This window comes from Eublepharis macularius, chromosome 15 (genome assembly GCF_028583425.1).
Source record: "Eublepharis macularius isolate TG4126 chromosome 15, MPM_Emac_v1.0, whole genome shotgun sequence".
NCBI classification, from domain to species: domain Eukaryota; kingdom Metazoa; phylum Chordata; class Lepidosauria; order Squamata; family Eublepharidae; genus Eublepharis; species Eublepharis macularius.
In genome coordinates this window covers 48,469,663-48,497,252 of record NC_072804.1, presented here as the reverse complement: position 1 = coordinate 48,497,252, position 27,590 = coordinate 48,469,663, and the positions used below count along the sequence as shown (strand labels likewise).

At 46.9% G+C, this 27,590-nt stretch overlaps 1 protein-coding gene across 1 annotated transcript; it reads left to right on the top strand.

Moving 5' to 3' along the window:
- The first annotated feature begins 9,513 nt into the window (after window positions 1-9,513).
- LOC129342955 (sialic acid-binding Ig-like lectin 12) lies at window positions 9,514-16,125 on the top strand. The gene is made up of 6 exons (XM_054998912.1): window positions 9,514-9,541; window positions 9,674-10,045; window positions 11,828-12,121; window positions 13,238-13,288; window positions 13,940-14,158; window positions 16,064-16,125. Exons 1-6 carry the CDS (start codon window positions 9,514-9,516, stop codon window positions 16,123-16,125), a joined length of 1,026 nt encoding a protein of 341 aa, XP_054854887.1.
- The last annotated feature ends 11,465 nt before the right edge of the window (window positions 16,126-27,590 follow it).

Sequence of the window (27,590 nt, the reverse complement as noted above, 5' to 3'; positions counted from 1 at the left end):
CCGCACTCCACATGGAGCCAATTTGGCCTGTTTGAGGTCCCAATTGGCCCCAAATGGAGAGATTGCTGGGTGAAGGAACCAGTCCCTGGGAGTTTGCCCACTGCTGGTGGGCACCTGGGAACACACTATGGGTAAGGCTACCGCTACAGCTAAGGGTAAATCTAAGGCTACAATTATGATTAAGGCTAAGGCAGGGACTCTACTGTGAAGCGATCTGTTGGCCCAGCTGCTGTAGTATCACGGAACGTTCACTGCTGAAAGGGAAACTGACGGCAACAGAGCGCTCACAAGCAGTGCAGTGTCTTGTTAAATTGACCTCTTGGCTTGATAATTTTAGTTTCTTTTCTTTTTTTTTAAGAGATATTTTGTACAGCTGTATATTTCATAAAAAAGTTTAATCACTCTAGCTCTTTGTGGTTATTTTCTGCTTGGGAGGCTATGTTTAACAACGACGACCCTTTCTCTACTTTTGGGTTGCCAACTCTGGGTTGGAGAATCCCTGGAAATTGTGGGGGGAGGGGAGGTTAGAGAGGGAAAGGGCCTCAGCACAATATCGTGCTGTAGAGTCCCCCCTCGAAAGCAGCCATTTTCTCCAGGGGAACTGAACTCTGTTGTCAGAGATCAGTTGTAATACTTGAGCAAGGACCACTGCTCGCCCTGTTAAATTCATCCCAGGCTCTTCTAGCAACACACCCTACAGCTTTCCTGAGAGGTTCTGCAGAGTGCTTGATTCAAATTGCAACTCTTACCACGAAACGGAATCTGCATACCACAAAGCCCTGGGGGCATGATCCGGAGCAAGCCTGTTGTGATTAACTACTTGCCATATTGAATTTAATGAGAGTGAAGGGTGACTAATCTTTGGAACAGGGCCTGCATGGTAAAGAATTCCTGTCTTACAATTCTTCCAAATTGTTTTCATGCTCCAAAAGGACCCCCCTTCTCCTTTTGAGTGATGCATGGGGCAGGATGTTTTGCCAAAAACCCTCCCCAATCAGGTACTTAAGAGTCTCTCTATACGAGAGGCCTCGGTGCATGTTTGTCAAGTGTAGGGAGATGCAATGTTAGGGCCAAGCTAGAAGTGAGGAATTACACTTGAATGGCAAGTGAACAGACTCAGGGCCAAGCTACACATGACGAATGACACTTGAACGGCAAGTATATTTCTCCCTGTTCACTTGCCCTCCACTCAATCCACTTGCCGTTCAAGTGTCATTCGCCATGTGTAGCTTGGCCCTCACAAGTATTCCTCCCTGTTCACTTGCACTCCACGCAATTGAGTGGAACACAAGGGGAGTGCAAGTGGAGCGCAAGTGAATAGGGAGGAATATTTGTGAGTCTGTTCACTTGCCATTCAAGTGTAATTCCTCACTTCTGGCTTGGTTCTATGCCTCTCCTCTGAGGGTTTGTTAATTTCATCTTCTCCTCCCCCAAGACTCTATCAGTTTCACCTCTCTGGTCTAAAACTGTGTGGGATCACAACCAGAGGTCAGCGAGGAATGGCAATGGGCTGGAGCTGCCTTCCAGATCCAGGTTTGGACCTCGAGAGGCTATAAAGGGCTGAACTTTCCCTTCTGGCATTTCACAGCCCCTTCACACAGCTCCAGTGTATAGCAAAGTCTTTGCCCTGGCAGCTCCAGCCCATTTCCATTCCTCACTGAAATCCATTTCTAAATAATAGTATTCTGTAAAATAAGTATTCAATACCTTAATCAAATTTCAGATAAGGGTCTTCATCCAATTAAAGAACAATTTTTAAAAAGCTATATTCTGGAAATTCCATTAAACAAATTATGAAACCATTCCACAAAGTCTTTAATAGCATATACATAGAGTTTAGGAGAAACAAAGGTCCTAGAGTGACATCACATCCCCACTGAGCTCCCTCCCTCCCTGAAGAGGAGTGGAGAGAGCCCTCAAGTCATAGTTGACTTATGGGGACCCCTAGTGGGTTTTTTTAGGGCAAGAGACAAACAGAGGTGGTTTGCCATTGCTTACCTCTGCAACCCTGGTCTCCGTTGGAGGTCTCCCATCCAATTACTAACCAAGGCCGACCCTGCTTAGCTTCTGAGATATGATGAGATCAGGCTCACCTGGGTTATCCAGGTCAGGACCTGTCCCTGAAGTATTGCCCTCAAATCTCCAGGAATTTACTAAGCCTGTTCAGTCTCAATATCATTCTGTCAGGGCAAGGCTATAAACAGTCATTAAGAGAGTCTGCCAAATCCAAGAAGGGAGAGAAAGATCACAGAGTAAACTGGAGGGTGAATTTGAGTTTTCAAAAAAAGTACTTCAAGCCAAAATTCACCCACTCCTTTTGCATGCAGCTTCATGTAAAATGAGTCTACGCTGCCTTCCTAAGTAGAATTATGCCCTTCCAAGCCCATGGACTTCAGTGGATTTAGAAGGATATAACTCTGCTTAGGATTGCACTGTTACTTTTTATTTATTTAAAAGTTTTATTTATGACATTTATAGTCTGCCTTTCTCACTGAGACTCAAGGTGGATTGCACAGTGTGAGATTAGTACAGTCAATATGCAACATTTCCATAAACAATGCTACAGGGTAAATAGATACAAGTTCACAAAGACATAGCATTAGCAAGAATCCAATATAGCATAGAGATGAAGTCTATGGTTCCTAACTCATTAGCAGAGTATCAGAGACTCCCCCCACCCCTACAATACAGCCTTCCTATCTGAGTAAATGAGAAGAAGAAGAAGAAGTTAAGAAAGCAGAAGTTAAGAGAAGAGGAAGAGAAGAGGCTTAGAGAAGAAGTTAAGAAAGTGGTTATAAGGAGAAGTCATTCCCAAGAGTTTGGCACATAGAGGTGTTGATGCATGCCTGGTAGGTGTCCCGATTGCAGACTCACACTGGCAGCAGGCAAGGGACAACTCCCAGTTGTCCGAGCAGGGCAAAGCACAGTTCAAAAGCTCAGGCACCAGATGGGCAACGCTCACAGCTTCAAGTCCAAAGGGGTATTCCAGAAACAAGTCCACATGAACAGGCCAAGGTCAGAGACACCAGAATCCATTCCAAACACAGCAGCAAGGCCAGTAGTGAGCAGACACATTGCTTCCACACAGCCGCTCCCTCTTCGGCTGCTTTTAACCCTCACAGTGCTCAGCTGCATGTGCTACAGCAAGCATCTGCCGGCTGTCTCAGTCCTGCTCCTGCAAGCACTCATCCTCACTAATGATGCTGGGCCGGTGCTGTGCTGCTAGCCTGGCACTGCGCCTTCTGGCTTGGAGGGCTCTCCTAGCCCTCCTCTGGCAGCGCTCCCGAGGCTCTGGTGATGGAGGGGGAGAGCTGGCCTGCACCTGGCTCTCTGCTGCCGGCCCAGGGCTGGGAAGCTGATGGACGGATGTGCTGGGACCTGGCTGTGGATCAGTATCTGAGCCTTCAGGGCCTGCCTCCTCCTGCAGTGCCTCTGCCACTGGCTGTGGATCTGGGTCAGGTTCACCAGCTGCCTCTTCCTCAGAAGAGTCCTCTGAGTCTCTCTGCTCCGCTGGGCCAGGATGGTCCAGGACTGTAGGGTTGTCAGGCCTTCTCAACCTCCAGTGGGGGACTTACCTCTGGGGGGGGGGGAGTGCAAGTGCAAGCGCGATGACATCACTTCTGGGAATTGATGTCATCACGCAGCTCCGCAGGGGTTCAGACTGGGGCTGCTGCAGAGCGCGGGAGTGCTCCTGCTCTCCACAGTGGCCCCAAACGTGCCCATTTTGACCCAAATTGGGCTCATTTTGGGCCCGTTTTGGCATGGATTGGGCCCATTTTGAGCCTCTGTGGAGTGTGGGAGTGCAGTGGCCCCAAAAGGGCCTGATCCATGCCAAAATCGGCCCAATTTGGGTTCCCACTGGAGAGAAAGGTGGGGTATAAATGAAATAAATAAAAATGTAAGAACATATAAACATTGCACATGTTTTTGTTTCTGATGGAGGGAAGAGCGGGAGAGTATGCCTTTTGGGTACTTATTATCACTGTGGGTACTGTGGGTAGCAACAAAGATACGTATAAAATCCATACCCAAATGTGCATCTGGACAAAATTCACCGAAACACACAGTGGATTATCGAAGGTTATCTAAGGGATTGCTCGATGCTGCCTAGCCGTGGAACAAGTAAGGCAGGGAATGAGTGGCATTTGCCCAACAGGGCTCTTCACAAAAAAACCCACAGTGCAATGAGTGCATATTTGCACACAACTCAGAGCCAAGCTACAAGTGACACCTGACACAGGTTGGACACTTGTCAGCTGGCCTCAAGTTTTGATGGGAAATGTAGGCGTCCTGGTTTTACAGCTTGGCTTTCCATTACAGCTGCAAGACCAGGATGCCTACATTTCCCATCAAAACTTGAGGGAAGCTGACAAGTGTCCAACCTGTGTCAGGCGTCACTTGTAGCTTGGCTCTCTGTTTGAAGAAAAATGTTCCTGCTTCCTTGAAAAGCTTCCCCTTTTACAACCTGGCAGTTTAGGACACTGGAGGAAGATGGGAATATTGACAACTGTAACGTCTGGAGATCACAAATGATACCTGATGTGGGTAGAGATGGGCACGAACCTAAATACGACCCCCAAAAACACAAACCAGCCCGGTTCAGGGTTCGTGAACCAGGGTTCATGGAAGCTCCTTTCCATGCTGGTTCGTTGGGTTGTATTTACAGGGCAGTTTAAATGGCCATTTCCCAAGCCCCAGCCCCACATTTACCTTATCCTGCAGTGCAGCGGCCTTCCTCTCCTCCCAGGAGGGGTGGGAAGGTCGTTTTTGGCCTCTTCTGCCGCCCTGGGGGCCTGCAGGGCAACGGAAGAGGCTGAAAACGGCCTTCCTGCCCTTCAACTGGCTGCTGCGGCTGCAATTTGAGGGGCAGGGAAGCCAAAAACGGCCTTCTTGCTCCTCCTGGGAGGAGAGGAAGGACTGCGCTGCAGGATAAGGTAAGTGTGGGGCTGGGGCTGGGGCTGGGGCTGGGGGGGTAGGGGGGCTGGGGTTTGGGCAGTTTAAAGGGACCTGCTGCTTGCAAGGCAGGAAAAGGCCCTTTAAACTGTTAAATGCCTCTTCCCCTGCCACTGTTAAGGCCGGAAAGGGGCATTTAAACCCCACGAACCACGAACTGGTTCATAACTGGTCCAGTTTCATGGTTTGTGGTTCGGGTTTTTTTTGTTCCGTGCCCATGTCTAGATGTGGGTAGGGCTGAGATTTGGATTTGAGGGTGGAGAGAATAGTTGGGCGATCAGGGCACACCTGCAGTCATCTCTCCAGATAACATTTCCTTTAGTTCACCAGTCACTGACCCAGAAATATGCCAATACTCACCAGGTTCTGTGACGTAGTCAGTCCTAGTCATTGCATGATGAAAAAGCCTCCAAGGGCCAAGCTACACATGACGAATGACACTTGAACGGCAAGTGGATTGAGTGGAGGGCAAGTGAACAGGGAGAAATACACTTGCTGTTCAAGTGTCATTCGTCATGTGTAGCTTGGCCCCAAGTCTCCTTTTGAAGCATGATTCATTCCACATCCTTTGTCTCTCTCCTGAGCAAATTGATACATTTTTCCTAGGTAAGGATTGGTAGGCCTGAGAGGTAACTATTTCAACACCGATGGAACCGGGAAGAAAGTATTCCTGCTCGTGATAGGAATGGAACTCTATCAATCCACTCCAACCACTTCCCAGGAAAATGAGGTAAGCAGCTAGCTATGACAATCCTAGTCTGGGTTTCGTCTTTAATAACGTCTCTTTGGAAAGTAATGGAATTTTTGCAGAAAGAAGGAAGAAGGTGCCGATAACTTTCCTCAATCTGTTCCCACTTTCCGTGAAATCATTTTTAGGGACATGTTATAAGTTGTCACCTGCCTCAACGCCAACATATTATTTATATTATTATAATATAATAAATGTATTATTTAAATTATGAAACCGGTATTATGAATTTACCTTGTCAATTTCTGGGAAGGCACCCATCATGATGATTTTGCCAGAAAGCATTACCTGATCAAGGTTGAGAAAATAATTATTTATTAAGTATATTTCTTATCTTACCCTTCCTCTAAGGTGTCCAGGGTAGCTTTCCTCCTTCATTTTAACCTTAAAATTACTCTGGGAGGTCCAGTTGCCAACACCTGGCCTGGAACCTAGATTTCTCCCATAATTACAATGGATCTTCAGACTAGTACAGTGATCAGTTCCCCTGGAGGAAATGGCAGCTTCAGAGGGTAAACTCTGTGGCTTTACATCCCCTTTGAGGTCCCGCCAGATACTGAGGCTCCCTGGATATTGCCTCCAAATCACCAAGAATTTCACAATCTGAACTGGCAATCCTACAGTGGAGGACATTTCAGAGCATATGACTGGCCCATAATCACCCAGATAAACTTCATGGCAGAGTCAGGATTTGAACTCTAGTCTAACACTAACTACTAAACCGTGCTGGCTATCTTGATCTGTTCACATTCCTGACTTCCTTGAATGGCTGTAGAAGTTTGTGGAATGAGCCGTTCACCTTCAATAGCAGGGGTTCGAGACCAGAGCTTAGCAGATGTGAGAAAATGGCAGTTGGCAGTTTTGCATTTGAAGACTAGCTTCAAAAGGTCCTGATTCAGGGCCAAGCTACACATGACGAATGACACTTGAACGGCAAGTGTATTTCTCCCTGTTCACTTGCCCTCCACTCAATCCACTTGCCGTTCAAGTGTCATTCGTCATGTGTAGCTTGGCCCTGAGACTGGAAGCACAGTGAGTGGGAAAGGAGGTTTGACTTCCCCTCACCATTTTCCCAATTGCAGATGGTCCCCCAGAGCTGCTATTTGCCCCCTTGTGGGAAACCTGCAGGTCAAATAAGACCTCCAGGGGGTTGTTTGAAGGTGGGGGAAAGACAAGGGCCCCCTTCACACTCACAGTTTAAAATGCCGTTGTTCTGCAGTCGCAGTGGCTTCGGCTTGGCACCGATCCTTTCACACTTCCCAGCAGTTTCGATTTGGCCTCTTGTGATTCCTTTCAGACTTGCCTCGAGAAGCCTCTGTTCAGTTTCGGGCTTTCGGGGCATTGCAGTGCGCTGTCACTGATTTTTTTAAAATGTTGCGCATGCGTAGTAACGTTTCTACATCTGACTGACATGCCCCCCCCGCCCCCTTTAAACCACCCACTCCCACCCCTCTTCCAAAGTGGTAAGGCAGGACTTCAATTTGCACGGCACCTTTTTAAAACTCTGGGCATATGTAGTAACGTTCCTGCATTACTAGATCTTCTGACAAACAAGCCTCCCCCCATGCTGCCCCCTTCAACTACCCACCCCCACCCCACTCTTCCCAGGGTAAGACAGGACTTGCCTAACCAGGGTAAGACACAGTGGGGGGGGGAGCAGACTCATACCCACCCCTGGCTCAGCTGAGACGTGCTGAGCTGGGGCTTGGCTGGGGCACCCGCTCTCGTGCTCCCAAGAGCTACCTCATTTGAGCCTTGGCTGTGGAGCATGAGAGCGGGCGCCCCAGTCAGGCCCCAGCTCACTGGAGGAGATTGGATCCAGGGCTCCCCCAATGCTAATCCAGCATCTAATCACCCCATCGTGTTCATGCTAAAATGGCATCAGGGTTGGGGGTGAATTCAATTATATCCTATGGAGGGGAAGGTGGGTGTTTGATACGGGGCTTCCAATTTCAGTGGCAGCCCTGTGCTCTTTGCATTTTGTAGCCACCCAAAGCTTTCTCGTTGACCACAATCCAGCACAGAGTTAAACATCCTTAAACATCACAAAGCACTTCATGGGCAAATGCATGCCAACTCAAAGTCTGAGTTTGTTTCCAAAATATGTGTTTACGAAAGCCTGAAGTTCAACATCGTCTGATCTTAAATCTGTTCTGTCCAATATCTCTTCACACGGTAACGCAATCATGACATCTCCCTTTTCTCAGTTAATCAGTGTTGCAATTTGCTGATGACTAATCACCAAGCTGGTAATATGGCACAATTATTACTGCTTTTCTGGAGTATATATCATGAGGAGTTGTTTCCCCCGCAATTGTTCTCTGAGAAGACAGCACAAGAAGAAAACGAAGACTCGCAGAGAATTTAAAGAAACACTCCTGCCAAAGGTATGTTGATTCTTCTTATGGTATATGATTTAGCCAAAGTAAAGCCTTTTGACCTACTAATGGTTTCAAAGGACTCTCACAAAAATCCAAAGGACTTCAAAGCATGCAGCATCAGCCTGCTTGCTCCTTATTCCTTAACCACAAGGCTATTCTATTCATTATTCTATCCGTTTTTTAGGAATATCGTGGTTGTGTGGTGTCTTGCAGCACGAGTGTCTTCTGCAATGTGTTTGCAATGCATCTTTTGATGCATTTTCTCAAAGAATGTGGGGAGACTTCGAGGGGCAAGACGGTCCCAATTGATACCCTGGTATCTCCAGTTGAATGATCTCAGTGGGCAGGTGCTGGGAAAGGTCTTTCTTTTGCCAGACATCCAGGAGAGCTGTTTCTAATCTAGTTCAGCTGGTAGAGAAGTTCCCCAGGATACCTCCTCGGGCTTTCCCACACTGAGCTTCTGCTGCCGCTCAGCTTAACTGCATCAGTTTCCCCCTCCTTTAAATACATGATCATTTGCCAGTGGGCGCTTTCCCAGTTTTTCCCATGTTTTTTTCTCTACATGTTACTAAGTACCTAGAGATGCTCAAGTGAACCTCATTTCACGTGTCCCCCCCCCTCCAACTTTCCATGCACTCGCTCACCCAGTCACTCTTCTATTTGCTCTGCATGAATACATTCATGCTTTCATATCAGCTCCTCCTCAACTCCTAAAAGAATCCCAGTTTTCCCTACATCCATTCAAATGCAGATCTTGACTTTCTCATACCTTAGAGAAATGCAAATCAGCACTTCAAAGGAGCCTACAGTACTTGTTCTTGAAGCAAGAACAGAGCTGAATTGGCGCTTTGCTCTCCGTAATCACTTGCACATGCAGGCACACAAAGGGAGATCCCGTGAAAGGCACATTCACGTGCACTGAGCAATTGAAGACTACACATACAATCCTGCACTTGAGCATCCCTAGGTACTTAGTAACATGTAGAGAGACTCTACCTTTTCCCATGTTTTTGTCCCCAGACTACCATAAAAAAGCAACACAGGAAAAACTTGGGGGATGGGAGTGGAAAGCAATGACCAGCAAATGATACTGTATGTAATTGGGAGTGTGTGTATGTTGGGTGGCAGGGGGAATTAAAAAGCCAAACTGCAGCAAAAAAACCAGTGAAGTCCCTTATTTACCAGTTACTAATGCCCATTAATAACTGTTGGTTCATATCTTGTCCCAAAAATCCATTGTCTGACTGAGCAGTCGCTCTCAAGAGCAGTTGTCCAAAGGCAAATCGGTATTTCTGTATCTACTTTCCTCCTTCTCATATTATGCTATATTGTAGGACCCGCAGTTAAGAACAAAGCTGCAAAGGGACTGAAGATCCAGGAAGGAGAGAAGAGAAGATGGGGTGTCACCTCCTCCAAGTCTTGATTCCCGCAATGATTCTGGCATTCGTGCTTTGGGAGGGTAAGGAGGAGGCTGAACAAAAAAGGGTGCAGCTGTGGATGGCTGTTCTGTCTCCTGTCTTCCAGCAGTGGGGTGGAGAATGGTGTTTACTAGCTTGGGCAGTTGAGTTTCTTTGTCTTCTCCTCGCTGTAGGTGTCCAGTGCAGTAACAATGGATACAGCTTGGAAGTATCTTCCGTGACTGTGCAAGAAGGGCTCTGCGTGGACATCCCTTGCAGTTTCACTTACCCGGCATCGGATGCTGACCAAAATGCTCCATTGTATGGATATTGGTTTCGTGGCGGATCTTTGGTGGCCACCAATAATCAGGGAAGGATGGATGAGATAGAAGAGCACGATAAGCGACGATTTGATATGTCGGCATCAGAACTGGACCTAGGTGACTGCTCCTTCACCATCAATAACGCGGAAGCCGCTGACAGCACCAGTTACTACTTCAGAATGGAGAAAGGGGACAAAGCCAAATACACTTATTTTGCACGAAAATTATCTGTGAATGTGACTGGTGAGTGCCTGAAAGGAGGGTGCCCTGCTGTCTGCTGAACTGCTGCTCTGATCTCATTGCCCCATCATTTGGTAGCTGAGAGCCAAGCTACAAGTGACGCCTTACACAGGTTGGACACTTGTCAGCTTCCCTCAAGTTTTGATGGGAAATGTAGGCGTCCTTGTTTTACAGCTTGGCTTTTCATTACAGCTGCAAGACCAGGATGCCTACATTTCCCATTAAAACTTGAGGGAAGCTGACAAGTGTCCAACCTGTGTCAGGCGTCACTTGTAGCTTGGCTCTGAGACAGATTTGCTTTCTAACCTTCGTCTCTTTCAAGGAGGATAGCCTTCAAATCTTCAGCGTTTCCCAAGCCAGATTGGCAAGCCTAGTTGAGGGGCTCCAGTTATTAGCGAACAAGAATCTATTTGTTGGTTAACTATGTGCTATAAAGTAGGATTCATCTAAATAGGGGCTCCTTCTATAACAGGACAGAGGGGGAATGCCTTTGGGTGGAAGGTGAGCCTCTCTTACCTTATGGCTGTCACCCTCCAGGTGGAGCCTGAATTACAACTGATGCCCAGACTACAGGGATCAGTTCCCCTGGAGAAAATGCCTGCTTTGGGAGGGTGGGCTGTATGGTATTATACCCCGCTGAGGTCCCTCCCCTCCACAACCCCCACCCTCTCCAGGCTCTGGCCCCAAATCTCCAGGAATTTCCTAGATTGGAGTTGGCAACCCCACTTACATTCACTAATTGTAAATGGGGTTTCAGCCCATGGCCCAGTTTTCCTAGGAATGTCTGTCAACAGACTGCAGTATTGACGAATCAAATGTTTTATTGTTTACATTTGTGTGTATGTGAGTGTATGTATGCATATATGCATATATATATATATATATACACACATACATACACACACATATATAAATACACATGCAGACAACATATATACAAGTATACACACAGAGATATGTATTTATATATATGCATGTTTATGTGTGCATAGACAGATGGACAGACAGATATATATATACACACACACACAAATACATATGTAAACAACATATATACTCATATATACAAGTATATATATTTATGTGTGTATGTATATACATATACAAGTATATATATTGGGACAGTGGAAAAGGTCACCAAGAAGAACCAATTGAAAGCACTTAAGCCTATTTTTACTGAGTAATGCAAATTCGTATTTAAATGTCAAAGCCCTTGCCTTTGTAGATGACTATTAAAAAAGTATATATATTTGTGTGTGTGTGTGTGTACACACACACACATATACTTGCATGTATATGTGTGCATAGACAGACCGACCGACAGATAGAAAGATAGACGAACACAAATACACATACCAGCCTCAGGGAAAACCAAAGCTAGAAGTTTTCTCCTGGTATATTAGCTTTTCAAGAGTTTTTGCTCCGGAAGAACATTCAAACATGCAATTATCCCCGTATCTTGAACTGACACAATCCTATCAAGGCAGTACTATATAATTGTTGTGAATGCTTAATCCATCTCTTGTTGTGCACTAGTAAAACTTGCCACTGCTGAGAGCTGCAGTAAGGGGAGGCTCGGGTGGCCCAACCTGCCTAGAAGGTACATTATCCCCCGTGCCCTTGACTCTCCTGGGAGAAGGTAGTTCATGGTCCCAAACTATTTAGCAGACAGGTGGAGCTCATTCTTGTCGTTCCAGTTCATCTCAGGTGACAAGGAGATAGTGTGGAGGGAATACTGGATTCTGTTGGGATAACTATATACCGACTTTTCTCCTCTCTTTTCAGAGAGAAAACCAGACATAACTATTTCAGAACCACTGAGGGCAGGACACGAAGCAAGAGTTACTTGCATAGCCCAGTGGTGTTCTTCATCGGGCCAGCCCACAATCGTGCAGAAAGGCATTTCTGACGACTCTATAAGGAAGGAATCTATAGTTGAGACAAACACCGAGACAGAGAAACAAGTGGACTTCATACCTACGGCAGCAAACCATCAACAAAATTTTACCTGCAAAGTCATCTATGGCATCGAGCCCAACAGTGTAACCGTTGAGAGGACAATCACGATGAACATCCATTGTGAGTAACTGTTCGGCCCCTGTCCTAATCTTTATCCACCCTCACTATGAGCCAAACTACAAGTGACGCCTGACACAGGTTGGACACTTGTCAGCTTCCCTCAAGTTTTGATGGGAAATGTAGGCAGCTTGGCGGAATGTTGGACAAGTGACAGTTGAAAAGTCCATTGGACAGCAGTCGGAGAGCCAAGCTACAAGAGCAGGACGGCTACATTTCCCATCAAAACTTGAGGGAAGCTGACAAGTGTCCAACTAGTGTCAGGAGTCACTTGTAGTTTGGCTCTGAGTGTTCATTTTTACCATTGCTAATCTGAAAATCAGTTCAGTTGGAGCTAGGTTGAGACTGGGAAAAGGACATTCGTGCAAATCTCAGCTTGCTTGTGCTAAAAGGGTAATTCCCAAATGTTTGATAACCGGAGCACATTTCTCCTCAGATTAAAGGAGGCACACTGTTCTCTTATACTCCCAAAGTTATATTCCTCCCTAGACTCGGCAGGAAGTGCGTTGTTATTGCTAACCCATCTCTTCCTGGAACCGGGTTGCCACATTGGCAACCTTCTGGAGCTTATGGGAGTGGGGCATCATGGGGCATCATGTGCCACTGCAACACTCTACCTCAAACTATGGTTTTGACATCACACAAATGTCTCCTGCTGATGCTCTGGGCAGTAGCAGGGAACCAGGGACCAGGGGGAGGAGGCCTTACATCGAGTCAGATCATTGGTCCATCTAGCTCAATATTCTCTATGCTGATTGGCTGCAGCCCTCCCAGGTTTTAAGTAGAAAATGACCATTCCTGGCTCTGAGACTGAGCTACTTTCAATGATAATGACAGAATCTGAGCCTGGGACTTTCGGCCTGCAAAATAAGTGCTCGGCCACTAGGCCATGGCCCCTCCTGTTAGAGGCAACAAAGCAGCGGAGAAGGATGTTGAAAGAGGACAATGAAGCCAAAGCTGGGTGGGGGGGACCAGACAGATGTATCAGGTTTGATGTTTTTGCAAACTCCTGATGGAGGAAGGGGTGGGATATTCCTGGGATATCAGATTCTTTTCTTCCCTACGCTGCATTGTCACTGGCGGAATGCTTTACCAGCCATGCTTGCGTTTGTGTTACAGATCCCCCCGGGATGTTTCATTTCAGCGGGCAGCTCAGACACCCCAACGGATGTAAGTTTTCTATATTTTTAAGTAGTCGCACAATGACAACAAAGATGGCCATTTAATCCACAACCCCAAGACAAATTGCAATAAATGTTCCAGGGTGAGGAACGGAAAGGCAGTGTTATGTTTGGGTACGAACAGACCTGCATTCAATTCCTACTCTGCTCTTGGGCAAGATATAGGGCGAAGCTACAAGTGACGAATGACACTTGAACGGCAAGTGTATTTCTCCCTGTTCACTGGCCCTCCACTCAATCCACTTGCTGTTCAAGTGTCATTCGTCACTTGTAGCTTGGCCCACAGGGTCTCACCACACAAGACAAAATACACTTGAATTGCAAGGATAATTGGAGTGTATTTTGAAATTTGAGTGTATTTGAGTGTAAATCGAGTGTATTTTGTCTCGTGTGGTTTGACCCATAGTCCCAGCTGTAAAATGGGCATAATAGCAACCGATTTCAGAGAATTGTAGGGCTGAGTGCTCTCTCCCCCTTCTTTTGAACTCCCTGATCCATGCTCACAGGCAAGATGGGTCCTGTTGTGCTATGATACACGGGGAAATTTGGATGTTTACTTTTTTTTTGCTGGGGGAGGAAAAACTGAGGATTGAGCTTGAAACCCATCGTGGCAATTCCTTGTCTCTTTGGACTCTTGCAGCTATAGAGAACTTCACCAATGCTGACCAGGTGGTGGCACGGGAAGGCGACTCTCTCCTGGTTCACTGCGAGGCAGACAGCAACCCCGCAGGGAATGCGACTTGGGTGAGATCGCAATTCTCGACAGCTCCGCTGAACTTATCAAACAACAAAATGGAGATTTTTGACCTGACGTTGCAGGACAAGGGTGAATATGTATGCGAGGCCAGGAACCAAGAAGGTTCGTCTGAGGGATTCTTCTATCTCCAGGTACCATGTAAGTGAGACACTATTGGGGTTTTCTGACACTATCGGGTTGCCAGCTGTCAGTGCAAAACTGAAGCACTCTTGAACGTCTCATGGCAAAGAGCAGAAGAATATTGAAGTCCACCTCAGTGGACAGCAGGGTATATGTGAGATTTCCTTGTTGCAAGGAAATCTTAGGGTACACCTCGGTATACCCTGCAAAACACTTTGCTGCATGGGGACGTTATTGAGAGCTACACAGGAATAATTTTTTCCCTTGTATTGTCTCTTGGGAAACCTTCATACGAGGTTTAAGTGAGTGTGTGTGGGGTGGGGGAGGAGTCTATATCCTCCCCCATCCCTGAAGTTCACCCCCATCCCTGAAGTGAAGTTCACCCCCATCCCTGGATTTCCTACTGTGGCAGAAATACTTTTTGATGGATCTTCATCTCTCTTTCCTGCCCGTATTTTTTCTTGCATCTCCTTCTGGACCCTTCTCTGCTTCCCAGAAGCCATCGACTGTCAACTTGTTCTCCCCAGGCTGGTTCCACGGGGGATTAAAAGTTCAGGAGAGAGAGTATTGGGGTAAACCCTTACGATGCCAGCAGCATAACCCTTCCCTTTTTCCATGGGGCATCCAAGGATATCTGAAGATGCATATTTTATATACTCCATCTTCCAATATAGAAACCCTTCTCCCTTTCCATGGAGCATCCAAGAATATCTGAGGGTTTTCTTTAATGTCCTACCTCTCCCACTACATAAACCCTTCTCCCTTTCCATGGATCATCCAAGAATATCTGAAGATGCTATTTTATGTACTGCACCTTCCACCGCCCCCCACCCCGACCAAGGATGCACTAGCCTACAACTTCTGCTGTTTGTTGTAGTCCTCTTCTCCTTCTACCAGGGATGCTTCCCCCTTTCTCTTCACCTGTCTGCTTCCCACAAATCCCCCAGCCGAGGCTGTATTTAGATATCACGTTGATACCCCATCTTTCTTCCATCACAGATTGCAAGTCGACACCACTAGGGTTCCCATCCAGTCACCAAGCGTACAGGCTCAGCTTCAGCTAGGTGGCTGGATCACAGGCGTTGCAATGGAAACATGCCCTCGGCTTTCCCCAAACCAACCCAGTTGCATAATTTCCCCCATCTAATAGCATCCCCCCTCTTTTTATGAATTCAAACTAGTGACTCACTACTGTCTTGCATCTGAAAAGGTTTGCTTTTAGACAGCAAAAGCACAAAGAGCCTCAAAGGAGCCTGCTTCCAATGTCTCTGCATGAGTCACCGGTCTAGGTGAACTTCTATTGAAGCCCAACAAGAAAACCTCCTTGGAAAGTGGGTTATTCTGTTCCGTCTGTATCAGAGTTCATCGGAGGATTTAGAGCCAAGCTACAAGTGATGAATGACACTTGCCTGTCAAGTGAACAGACTCACGTGTATTCCTCCCTGTTCACTTGCTCTCCACTTGATCAAGTCTGTTCACTTGCCAGGCAAGTGTCATTCGTCACTTGTAGCTTGGCTCTCAGTCGCAGATGTGCAGTACAAATACCTGCCCTCAGGGAATGCTGAATGGATGACAGTGAGGCCAAAACAGTGGATCATTCAGAGATGCAGAAGGCAACCCTCCTTAATGGAGGGTACTTTGAATTCAATGCCGCCCTAGTTTCATTTCTTTCTTTCTCCTGGTGCACTGGAGGGCCACAAAACACAGTTTTTGATATATTACCTTAACGTCTGCCATCCAGCTCTCCTAGGGTTGCCAACTTTGGCTTGGGAAATCCTGGAGATTTGAGTGTGGAGCCTGGGGAGGGAAGAGTTTGGGGGAGGCAGAGAGCTCCGTAGGGATGTAATGCCATAGAGTTCACCCTCTTAAGCTGCCATTCCCTCCAAGGGAACTGTAGCCTGGAGAATGAAATCCCAGGAGATTTCCAGGCCCCTATTGGAGGCCGGTAGCCCTAATTACTCTCCCATAGACTGCTCCCATTATTCAACTCTCAAATCCCTGGCTCTTTGCCTAAACTGGGTTTCAATGTTTAACATACACCGGAAGCCCTCTGGGGCAGAGGCTGCGTCACCTCTATGGACAGCAAACCCTTTCACATATTGTTGGGGTTCAATAAAACCCCAATAGTAGCAACATTGGTAGATTTCATGCAATTGTCCTGCTATAGACTTGCTTGTGGCCCTGATTCTTCAGACACACAGGCTCAGAGCTCCACCAAGTGGAGAATAAAAGAACAGCACCTTTACAAAAATGACATTTAAAACTTGCTCAATCTTGGCCAGCTCAAAAAGGAAGCTGCAACTTAGCTCAAGCTCTGACTTAGCTGCGACTTAGCTCAAGTCCAAGGAATTCCCTGACCGTGGGATGGCCACAGGGCCCCTTCTCTGATCTTGGTGCACAGTCTCTGTCCCTTGATCCCAACAGTTGCAAAAGTACAACATGGAGAAGGTGGTCTTTGAGCCCTTTAAGTCCCAAGCCATTCAGGGTCTTATATAAAAAGGGATACCTTCATTGCCAAGTGATGTCACAGTGCGGAGGGCCCTGATTCGCCGTGCAATCCTAAGCAGAGTTACTCCAGTCTAAGTCCATTGAAGTTAAGGATTGCCCTGTCAGACTGGGCATGGCAGAAAGAGAGGATTAAACTCTTTCCTTCTGTGCTCTTTTTATAATTTGAATTGCCCTCCATGGGTAGGGTTACCAGGTGCCCGCTGGTGGCAGGCAAACGCCCAGGGATTTGCCCCCTTATCCCTTCAGCCGTGCATGCGCTCCCACCCCTCACGCTGGCTGTGGGAGCATCCCTGCGCACCGATTTGGCCCCAAACTGTCCAAATTGGAGTGTGGGAACACTCCAGAAAAAGAGCTGGAGGAACTCATTAGCATAACTCATTAGCATATGCTACACTCCCTGACATCACCTATCCTGGCTGTTTTGGACCCAATCCTGGCCATTCAGGGCTGAAATTGGGCCTAAAATGGCAAAAGGGGGCTGAAAATGGCCGAAAAGGCGCCCAAAATGGTCAGGATTGGGCTGCTGCTGAGTGGGAGAGCCATCCACCACCCATCAGAGGCCCGATCTGGGCCATTTCGGCCCCAATCCAGGATGAAACGGACCCAAAATGGCCGAGAGCCAGGTGGGTGGGGCCACCTGACATGTGACCTCTTTGGGGAACTGCTGGAACTGCGTTCCTGCACGTTCCCCCTTGAAATGACCCCTGATAATAACAATAACAATGCACATTTGATTTATATATAGCCCTTCAAGACAACTTAACACCCAGTCAGAGTGGTTTACAAAGTGCGTTATTATTTTCCTCAGGGTCAAGCTAGAAGTGACGAATTACACTTGAAAGGCAAGTGAACAGACTCACGTGTATTCCTCCCTGTTCACTTGCGCTCCACTTGCACTCCATGATGGAGTGGAGAGCAAGTGAAGTGCAAGTGAACAGGGAGGAATACATGAGCGTCTGTTCACTTGCCATTCAAGTGTAATTCGTCACTTCTAGCTTGGCCCTCAGACCATCACCCTGTAAAGTGAGTGGGGCTGAGAGAGCTCTGAGAGAGCTGTGACTGACCCAAGGTCACCCAGCTGGCTTCAAGCAGAGGAGTGGGGAATCAAACCTGGTTCTCCAGATTAGAGTCCTGCCACTCTTAACCACTGCACCAAACTGCCTCTCTAATAATAATACCATTCGATTTATATACTGCCCTTCAGGACAACTTAACGCCCACTCAGAGTGGTTTACAAAATGTGTCATTATTATCTCCACAACAATTACCCTGTGAGGTGAGTGGGGCTGAGAAAGATCCAAGAAGCTGTGACTGACCCAAGGTTACCCTGCTGGCTTCAAGTGGAGGAGTGGGGAATCAAATCTGATTTTTCAGATAAAAGTCCTACCGCTCTTAACCATTACACCAAACTGAAATATTTATTTAGTCGGGAAATTTGCATGCCACCTCTTGAGAGACCTGCTTGAAGTATGGACTTGCATTGCCCCAGGATAACTTTAAAAATAAAAATAAAATCCATTCACTCATCTCCAGCTGCTACATCCAGCTTGACTTTGAAGAATGATGTTGTAAGCTGCTTTGAGCCTCCACTGGGGAGAAAACTGGGGTATAAATTCTAAATGAATGAACGAATCAATATTGTGCTCAGTAGAGAGCTGGTGCCGATGCTACAGAATAGGTATAATACAGCTGTGGCTGTCCCCCACTGCAGCAAGTAGGAGGACCCTTATGTTCCCTCCCCAACCAATGCTGCCAGTTATTTAGCTCAGCACAGAGCTTGTGGGAAAAGTGCTGGCATCGTCCCCGCAGTTGAGGGATAGCCTAGTTCATATATCGTCTTGTTGTCCCGTCTTCCCGCATTGCCCAGTCAATCAAGGCTCAAGGGCTGGATTGTAGTTTCTGGGCAACAGTGATTTTTCTGACATTCCTCTTCACCTGTCAGCTGCTGCAGCAGGATCAATGAGAGTGCATTTGCCCTGATCGATCTCCACGTAGAAATCATCTCCCCGGACCGCAATCACAGTTTCAGTGGCATGACCAGGTCAAACATACAGGTCACTGTATGTTTTCCGGTCTGGAAAACATACAGTGTCGAGGAGCTTGCAGAGACTGAAAGCAACCACATCTGTTGTTGCATTCCCCAGAACATCTGGGCCGTATCCAGACGGCTTACCTGCCTCCGGAACGTTGCACTATGTTGCGGGGAAAACACGAAATATCGTGTTTTCTCACACGAGTTTTGTGCGACGTCGCATGACATCACGCAAAACTCGTGCGAGAAAACGTGATATTTCGTGTTTTCCCGGCAACATGGCACGATGTTCCGGAGGCAGGTAAGCTGTCTGGAAACGGCCCTGGACAGGTTAAAACCAGCTAGAGAGTCTGCATCCAGAGAGCAAGATCTGGGTCCAATAGCACCTTAAAGATTTCCAAAGTATGAGCTTTCAAGAGTCAAAGCTCCCTTTGTTAGATCCAGAGAAGATCTTTTCAGCAAGAGCTGAACAAATGCAGTTTTCAGGTTGCCCAGGACTTATTATTGTTGTTGTTGTTTCGATTTATAAACCGCCCATCCTCAGGGACTCTGGGCGGTGAACAGCAGGTAAAATCAATAAAAACAAGAAAACAATAATTCTAAAATCAACATACAATAAACAATAATAAAATAAATTAACCAAATACATTAAGGTGCAATGGTGGGGAGAACTCACTCCCACCCCAAAGATGGGAGGCCGACATGGCACCACCCCCTTCAACCACTGAACGCCTGGTGGAACAGCTCTGTCTTACAGGCCCGGCGGAACGATAATATGTCCCACTGGGCCCAGGTCTCCATTGACAGAGCGTTCCACCAGGCTGGGGCCAGGACTGAAAAGGCCCTGGCTCTGGTTGAAGCAAGGCAGGCTTCCTTAGGGCCGGGGACCACCAGTAAACATTTATTCTTTGGTTGGCAAAGTCTATAAAGCTGTCCAAAGGCTGGACCCAAAGTTCTCAACCCTGATTGTTCTATTCCACTCCTTTGCAGATAGCCCAAGATCCTGCAACCTGGTGAGTTCCATTTGCCAGAGAAAGGACGGCGAATATCTGTGTAACTGCTCTGTCTGTTCCTACCCTTCATCCAGAATTCAGTGGTTAGTCAATGGGAAGATCTACGAAGGAAACATCACTCGTCAGGAGTTAAAGATCACATCCTGGATAGAAACGGAGGAAATTGCTTTTAGTGTACTGCATTTGCTAGGAGACTGGAAGGAAAACACCTCTGTGGTCTGCTTGGGAAACAACCCTGGAGGGCAACTTGGGATCAAGTATGAACTTTTAGATAAAAAAGGTAAGCCTGTCAGATGCAAGCTGCAACTTTTCTGTTATTTGGGTCCCTGTTCTAACAGGCCACTTGCATTTCCCCGCAAAGTGCTAGGATTGCCAGTTGACCAAAAAAAGATCACCTGGTGTGGCTTGTTTGAATGCTTTTAAGGACAGCGTGGTCTGCAGAAATCCACGGGGGAGGTGAAGATTCTCACAAGCACACACCTGCAGGTCTAGAGGGTTGTCAACTCCAGCTTGGGAAATTTCTGGAGATTTATGGGCCGAGCCTGGAGGAGGGTGGGGTGTGGGGAAGGGAGTGGGATAGAGTACCATAGAGTCCACCCCGCAAAGCTGCCATTTTCTCCATGGGGACTGCTATCGGGAGAACTTGTAATTCTATGAAGATTGTTTCAGGTAGGTAGCTGTGTTGGTCTGCAGTAGAACAGCAGGATATGGGTCCAGTGGCATCTTAGGGCCAGGCTACAAGTGACAAATGACACTTGAACGGCAAGTGTATTCCGCCCTGTTCACTTGCCCTCCACTCAATCCACTTGCCATTCAAGTGTCATTTGTCACTTGTAGCTTGGCCCTTAGAGACCAAGAAGATTTTCAGGCAATATGCTTTTGAGAGTTAGAGTTCCCTTCTGAAGATATATCTGAAGATAGATAGATAGATGGATAGATGGATGGATGGATGGATGGATGTGGTCTGCGGGACTGCTTCTCCCTATATATTCCCCGGAGGATGCTCTGATCAGGAGAGAAACAGCTGTTGGTGGTCCCTGGCCCCAGGGAGGCCCACCTAGCCTCAACCAGAGCCAGGGCCTCTCGGTCCTGGCTCCGACCTGGTGGAACGCTCTGTCTATGGAGCCCAGGGCCCGGCCAGATTTGTTATCCTTTCACTGGCCTGTAAGACAGAGATGTTCTACCAGGCATAGGGTTGAGGCTGGGCCAGGCCATCCGCTGGCCTGGTAGGAAGGGAAGAGAATGATTTGAACGCTCCCCATTAGGTTGTCCATCATCCTGTTTCCACATTGCTTAATATTGCCATCTGTTGCCGCCTGTTTTAATGAATTGACTGTAACGTTGATTGAATTTAAATGTTTTAAATTGTTTTGATGGAAATGTGATGTGGCTATTAAATTATGTGATCTGCCCTGAGCCCGCTTGCAGGGAGGGTGGAATAAAAATCTAAAATGATAGATAGATAGATAGATAGATAGATAGATAGATAGATAGATAGATAGATAGATAGATAGATAGATAGATAGATAGATAGATAGATAGATAGATAGATAGATAGATAGATAGATAGATAGATAGATAGATAGATAGATAGATAGATAGATAGATAGATAGAGGGCCGGCGCCACTGTTGAGGCGGTAAGGAGGGGGCCGTGGGCACTGCGGGGCTGGAGGGGGTGCAGAAGGGGTGCCGGGGGCAGATCAGAGGGGGCATGTCCCATGATGCCACCAGTCATCCCCGCGCCGCCACCACTGCCGCCGCCCGCCCCTGGGCAGGCGCAGCAGCCACGGGCCAGGGACGACAGGTGGCATGTGGCGCGCGGGCGGCCTCCTTGCTCCGCCCCAGTCACTCGCCAGCGGCACTGCGTGATGACATCATCACGAGATGACATCATCACGCAGTCCGGGGCTGGCCTGATAGATAGAAACCCTGGCTGGCCTGATAGATAGAAACTCTGGCACCGGGGCTGGCTGGCTGGCTGGCTGGATAGATGGATATGGTTGACCAATGACCCATGGACCCCCCCCAGCAAATAAATACATGAAGCTGCCTTATACTGAACCTGACCCCCGATCTATCATTGTCAGTAGCGTCTACTCAGACTGACGGTGGATCTCCAGGGTTTTAGACAGAGGTCTTTGCCATCATGTAGTACCTGATCCCTTTAGCCAGGGATGCTGGTGATTGAACCTGGGACCTTCTATAAGCAAATGGATGCTCCGCCCCTTGTGTCAGATCAGCAGCCACTCCAAGCTATAAGTGAACGGGAGACATGATAGGCCCAAGGAAAGTAGGGTAGTTTGGCTCCGCTCTTTATACAGACATCAAATGCTGGGGCCATTGGTCTATCTTGACTAGTATTATCTACTGAGATGGGCAACAGCTTCCCAGGGTCTCTTGGCAGAATTCCCCCTCCCAGACTTGCCTCCTGGAAATGCCAGGAAATGACTTCCGGATCTTCTGCATGCAAAACCTGTGCTGTGCCACTGTGCTGTGGGCTTAATTTGGTTTAATTGAGAGACGCAGAACTATGATTAGCTCCTTTTAGAAGGGAGGCAGCTGGTGCAGGGAGAAATGATTCAGCAGCCACCACACCTGTTTCCACATATCTTACCTGCCTGCAGAACATCGCACAAAAAGACCCGGAAGACAGCGTCTTATCGCGTGAAATCGCACCAGGAAGACGCTGTTATCCGGGAGTATTGCGCAAGAAGCCGCTGTCTTCCAGGTCTTTCGTGTGATGTTCTGCAGGCAGGTAAGATGTATGGAAATGGCCCTGGATATTAAGCCCATGCCAGTTGGGGCCCATCAAGGTATAGACTCAGCTTCTCCTAAATGCGTCTTTCACCTCCCTTGATGGCACATATATACATACCTTATATATGTGCCATCTAGTCTCAACTGACTTACGGTAGCCCCAGCAAGAGGCTTTCAGGGCAAGGGACAGATAGAGGTGGTTTGTCATAACCTTCCTCTGCAGACACTTCCGCTGTGCCCCCCCCCACTCAAGTACTGACCCTGCTTAGCTTCTCTGATCTGACAAGATCGGGCTATAACATGCTGCCTTCCCTCCCAGTTCATACCTCAGGGATTACTCTTTCCACCTCTTTCTAGAAAGGGGTGCGTAGGACTCATCTTTAGTTAGCTTTGATTAGTCTGCGCGGCGGTGGTCTTTCTTTGAAAAGCAAGGCCAGTGTTATGTACGTTCTCATAACGTTCAAGTTAGACCACTGCAGGGTGCTTTTCGTGGGGCTGTCCTTGAAGACTGCCCTTAGGCTTCAACTAATGAAACATTTTAGCTGACGCTGATGATAGGTTCCATTGCTTAAAAAGCAACACTAGTTGCCAGTTTGTTCCTGGGCACAATTAAACATGCTGGTTCATAGCTTTAAATGGTTTGGGACCAGGATTGGTCATATGATCCTACCCTTTAGTTTGGATCCTTTCAAGAGATCCTGCTCCACACACCCGCACCTTTAAAGGTAAAGTAAGAGACCAATAAAGGCAGGGCCTTTTTTGTAGTGGCACCTCACTTCTAGAGTTCTCTCCCCATAGCTATCTACTTGGTACCAAATTTGCTGAGCTTTAAGTGTGGGGGGAAATTTCCTGGCCTTTCTTTATTGCTGTTTCTCTTTTGCTTCCTGCAGTTCCTGCTTCTATTTTGGCCTCTGTTTTACCCAGTGATGGTTTCATTGCTCCAATTTTTTAATAATTTATTTACTCTGAGTCCTTGATTGGAAATTTGTATACCATTTTGGTCCATAGTGGGTCATTATGAAATTATAACTGTGCTAAGCTACCTATGTTTTTAAGCTGAGAATGCAGAAAAATCTTTTTAAATAACTTGGGATTCTGAGTAGAGGTTATATAAACCAGGAGTTCGCTGGCACCTTAAATACTGAGGGAAAAACTGATCAATATACCCAGAGGAGTTAGCCGTGTTAGTATGTAGTTGCAAAATAGTAAAGAGTCCTGTAGCTCTTTAAGACTAACCAACTTTATTGTAGCATAAGCTTTTGAGAACCACAGCTCTCTTCATCAGATGCATGCATGCACCTGACGAAGAGAGCTGTGGTTCTCAAAAGCTTATGCTACAATAAAGTTGGTTAGTCTTAAAGTGCTACTGGACTCTACTGGTCAATATATGTGAACATTGCACAAGGGCAAGGGAGGTTTTGGCCTTCCCTCCTGCACTATTTTCCTAAACTAGAATGGTGTCCAGCCGGGAACCCTGTTTGCCCTAGGTCACTCTAAACGTTACTTCCTTTATGAGGTCTCCATGGAGCAAACCTGGGCTCGTGCAGACACACTGCAGCTTTGAGAAATGACTTGTATAAAAAAAGAAAAGTCCAAATGGGCTCGGAAAGCTGCCGCTGGAGGAAGGAGAGCTCTTGCCTTTCTCCCAAGCATTCCCCCCCCCCCGTTCAAAAACAGTAAGGGGGGGGACAGTTTTCCCATTTCTGCTGCCTCACGTGCAAAAAATACCTCCTCATGGAGCAGACGAAATAGGAAACTCCCCGCCCCCCCCTCCCACACACACATGTACTGATGACAGCACACATTTTAGAGAGACCCCGGGACTTCTCAACCACTATAAAATCTGACATGGAATGCCAGCCGCTCTGCATCCCAAATGCAGTGGGCTGGAATGAAACATTAGCAAGAGAATGGCATTCTGCACATTTTTATTTATTTTTTTAAAAAAGATTTTATTTAAAAAGATAAGCTGTGAAAATAAGAAGTGCTAATAAAAGATTATACAGATACCAGATTAGAAATTGTGTTGAGATTTATATAATCCTGTATAAACCGTACATATAGAATAGTTGAGAGTTGATACATTTAAACTCACATTGACCTACTAAACAAAAAAAACGTTCTAAATTTATTATACCTAAGCAAAGATACATCATAATTTTCCTTCACTTTCCTTTCTCCCTTCTCTCTTCTGGGTTAGTTTTAGTTATGAAACATTCTGCACAATTTTAGAATCACTTTTCTACCACTTCTATGGCTGAGCTCTGGGATCGAAAGAACGTTCTAGAGTTGATCCTTGGCTGAAATGAAACCCAGACTCTGTGTCTTCATGTGTTTAAAATGAGCGTTTTATGATCCTTCCCCAATTCTCTAAAGAGCTTTCAGCATCTGGCCTGAAGGCAAGCATCAGTGAGATTTTATTAAGTGTAGCCGTGCTAATAACTTTAATTTTAAAGATAAATGATTGCTATTAGAATAATTTAGTGCTGAACTGTTGAAAAGTTTATTATTTTCTTCTAATTGCATAGCAAAAGAAAAAAAAACTGATTAGCACCAGTACTTCCACATATTTATTTTTAATTGTAGAGATAATACATTCATTTTTTACTAAAGCGATGGCCATGATTTCAGGTGCTATTTTAAATGTGGCTAATATCAGCAATTACCACTCATTTTGTGCTAGAAAGAACACAGGAGGAGCAAGCTGCGTTTACAAAGGACGCTCAGCCAAAGGCGTAGTGGTTAGGATAGCTGGTCCAGGGTAATGGATAACAATGTGAGCCTGGGAGCTCTTGAGTTTAAATCCTAACCAGGCCTAGGCTGAATCCACACACCCGCGGAGCATCCCGGCGTTGCGCTAAATGTTCGCTAAACGCCCAGAAGGGTAGCGTCTTTCTAGAGCGATTTCTGAATCGTGCTAGAAAGACACTACACTTCTGGCTGTTTAACGAACATTTAGCGGAACACCGGGATGCTCCGCGGGTGTGTGGATTCAGCCCTAGTCTCTCCATCTGCAAAATGTTGATAATAACAGTGGACTATCTTATATAGGCCCTGACATGGATAGCCCAGGTGAGCCTGATCTCGTCAGATCTCAGAAGCTAAGCAGGGTCGGCCTTGGTTAGTAATTGGATGGGAGACTTCCAAAGAAGACCAGGGTTGCAGAGGCAGGCAATGGCAAACCACCTCTGTTAGGGCTCTTGCCATGAAAACACCACCAGGGGCCGCCGTAAGTCAGCTATGAGTTGAGGGTTCCATCTTACATAGCTTTGCCAGTCTCCAGGTGGTGGCTGGAGATCTCCCAGAATGACAACTGCTCTCCAGGCTGCAGAGATCAATTCCCCTGGAGAAAATGGCTGCTTTGGAGGATGGACTCTATGGCATTATACCTAGGGTTGCCAGCCTCCAGGTAAGTTCAGAGAGCTCAGCCCCTGGACAGCAACAGGAAAAGGCCACCATGAAAGTGGCTCTTTGATAGGATTGCCAGCCTCCAGGTAGTGGCTGGAGATCTCCTGGAACTACAACTGATCTCCAGGCCACAGAGATCAGTTCACCTGGAGAAAACGGCTACTTTGGGGGGTGGACTCTGTGGAATTATGCCATGCCAAGGTCCTTTCCCTCCCCAAACCCCACTTTCTCCAGGTTTCTCCAAGTTTCACTCCCCAGATCTCCAGGAATTTCCCAACTTGGAGCTGGCACCCCTAATTATACCCCACTAAGCTCCGCCCTTTCCTCAAACCTCACCCTCCCCAAACTCCACCCCCAATTCTCCAAGTATTTCCCAACCAGGCATTGGCAACCCTAAATTCTTACAAGGTTGCTTAAAAGACTGCTGCAGCCCAGTTTGTACATTTAACAGAACCAATTAATGTGAGCGTAAAATGGAGGCTGGGAGACGGATATATGCCACCTCAGGCTCCTTAGAAGAAGGGTGGGATTTTAAAAAGGCACTTTAATAAATAAATAACAAAACACACTGATTCTTCTTTGAACCCACAGAGTCCCTAAGTCTAATTAGTGGCGTGTTTGGGGCCCTCGTCATGTTTGCGGTTATTGCGCTCATTGGCTTCATCATCCTGGTTTCCATGAAGTAAGTAATATAAACCAAGTGTTTTTCCTTCTGGGTCGTGGGTGCTGCAGACTATGTAGGGCTGGGCTGGGCCCAGAGGGAGGTGCGCCCCAGGGAAACGGAACAAAACGGGTATTATGTACTGGGGTAGGCCCCGCAAGTGATTCAGCCAGGCAGTGACTTCAGCTCATAGTATAGTTTATTGTACAAGAGAAGAACAACCGGCCCCGAGGGGGGCCACAATATATACACTCCCAACTGCACCCCATATCCATAACAACCCAATAAGAATGTGGGCTTTAGGATCCTTCATTTGCATGCACTAAACAAAAGGCATCCTGTTTACTTGATTGCAATTGGCTCATGTCCAAGGAATAACGATTGGTTGCTGACATCCCAATTCCTGATAGGATTGGTTACCTTAGGAGCCTAGTTCTCCCCGAAGCTAGCTCAATACATAACAACGGGGAGGTGGGATGCCATTGTCTTCCACTACGGAGTGCGGATCTGAGCAGACCTGCACGAGCTGAATGGCACACGAATGGCACGGGAATGCCCTTACACTAGGGGTGTGCAAGGAAAAAACTTTCGGCTTTCTTGTTTCGGGATTACCCGAAACAAGATTCTCTACCGTTAAAGCCGAAAGCCGAAACAAGAATCTCTTTCGGGATTCGGGATTCGGGATTCTTTCGGCATTCTTTCGGCATTCTTTCGGGGTTTTTTTTTGGGAAAATGCCTCCGTCTTTCAGGACACCTGGAGGAGGCATTTTCCCACCTAATAAGCCCAAAATTGGTGGGGACCTTCCTCTAACCCTTCTCTAACAACCACCCAAGTTTCAGACAGATTGGACTTTGGGGGGCCATGTTATGGCCCCCCAAAGCAGGTCCCCCCATCCTCCCATAAGAAAGCGAAGGAGCAGCATATTGTTAGCATGCTGCTGCTGATCTTTCTTCATTATTTCCTATGGGGAAAAAATGAAGAGGCAGGCTTCCTTTGCCAGGGGTGGCATTTTGCATGCAAAATGCCCCCCTAC

What these genes read in the sequence shown, in the direction of transcription:
- LOC129342955 (XM_054998912.1), top strand. Translation starts at nt 9,514, where the DNA reads ATGATTCTGGCATTCGTGCTTTGGGAGG. An exon ending in ATTATCTGTGAATGTGACTG is followed by an intron (nt 10,046 to 11,827) that starts GTGAGTGCCTGA and finishes CTCTCTTTTCAG; the next exon opens with AGAGAAAACCAGACATAACT. An exon ending in CGAGGCCAGGAACCAAGAAG is followed by an intron (nt 14,159 to 16,063) that starts GTTCGTCTGAGG and finishes ATTCCCTCCAAG; the next exon opens with GGAACTGTAGCCTGGAGAAT.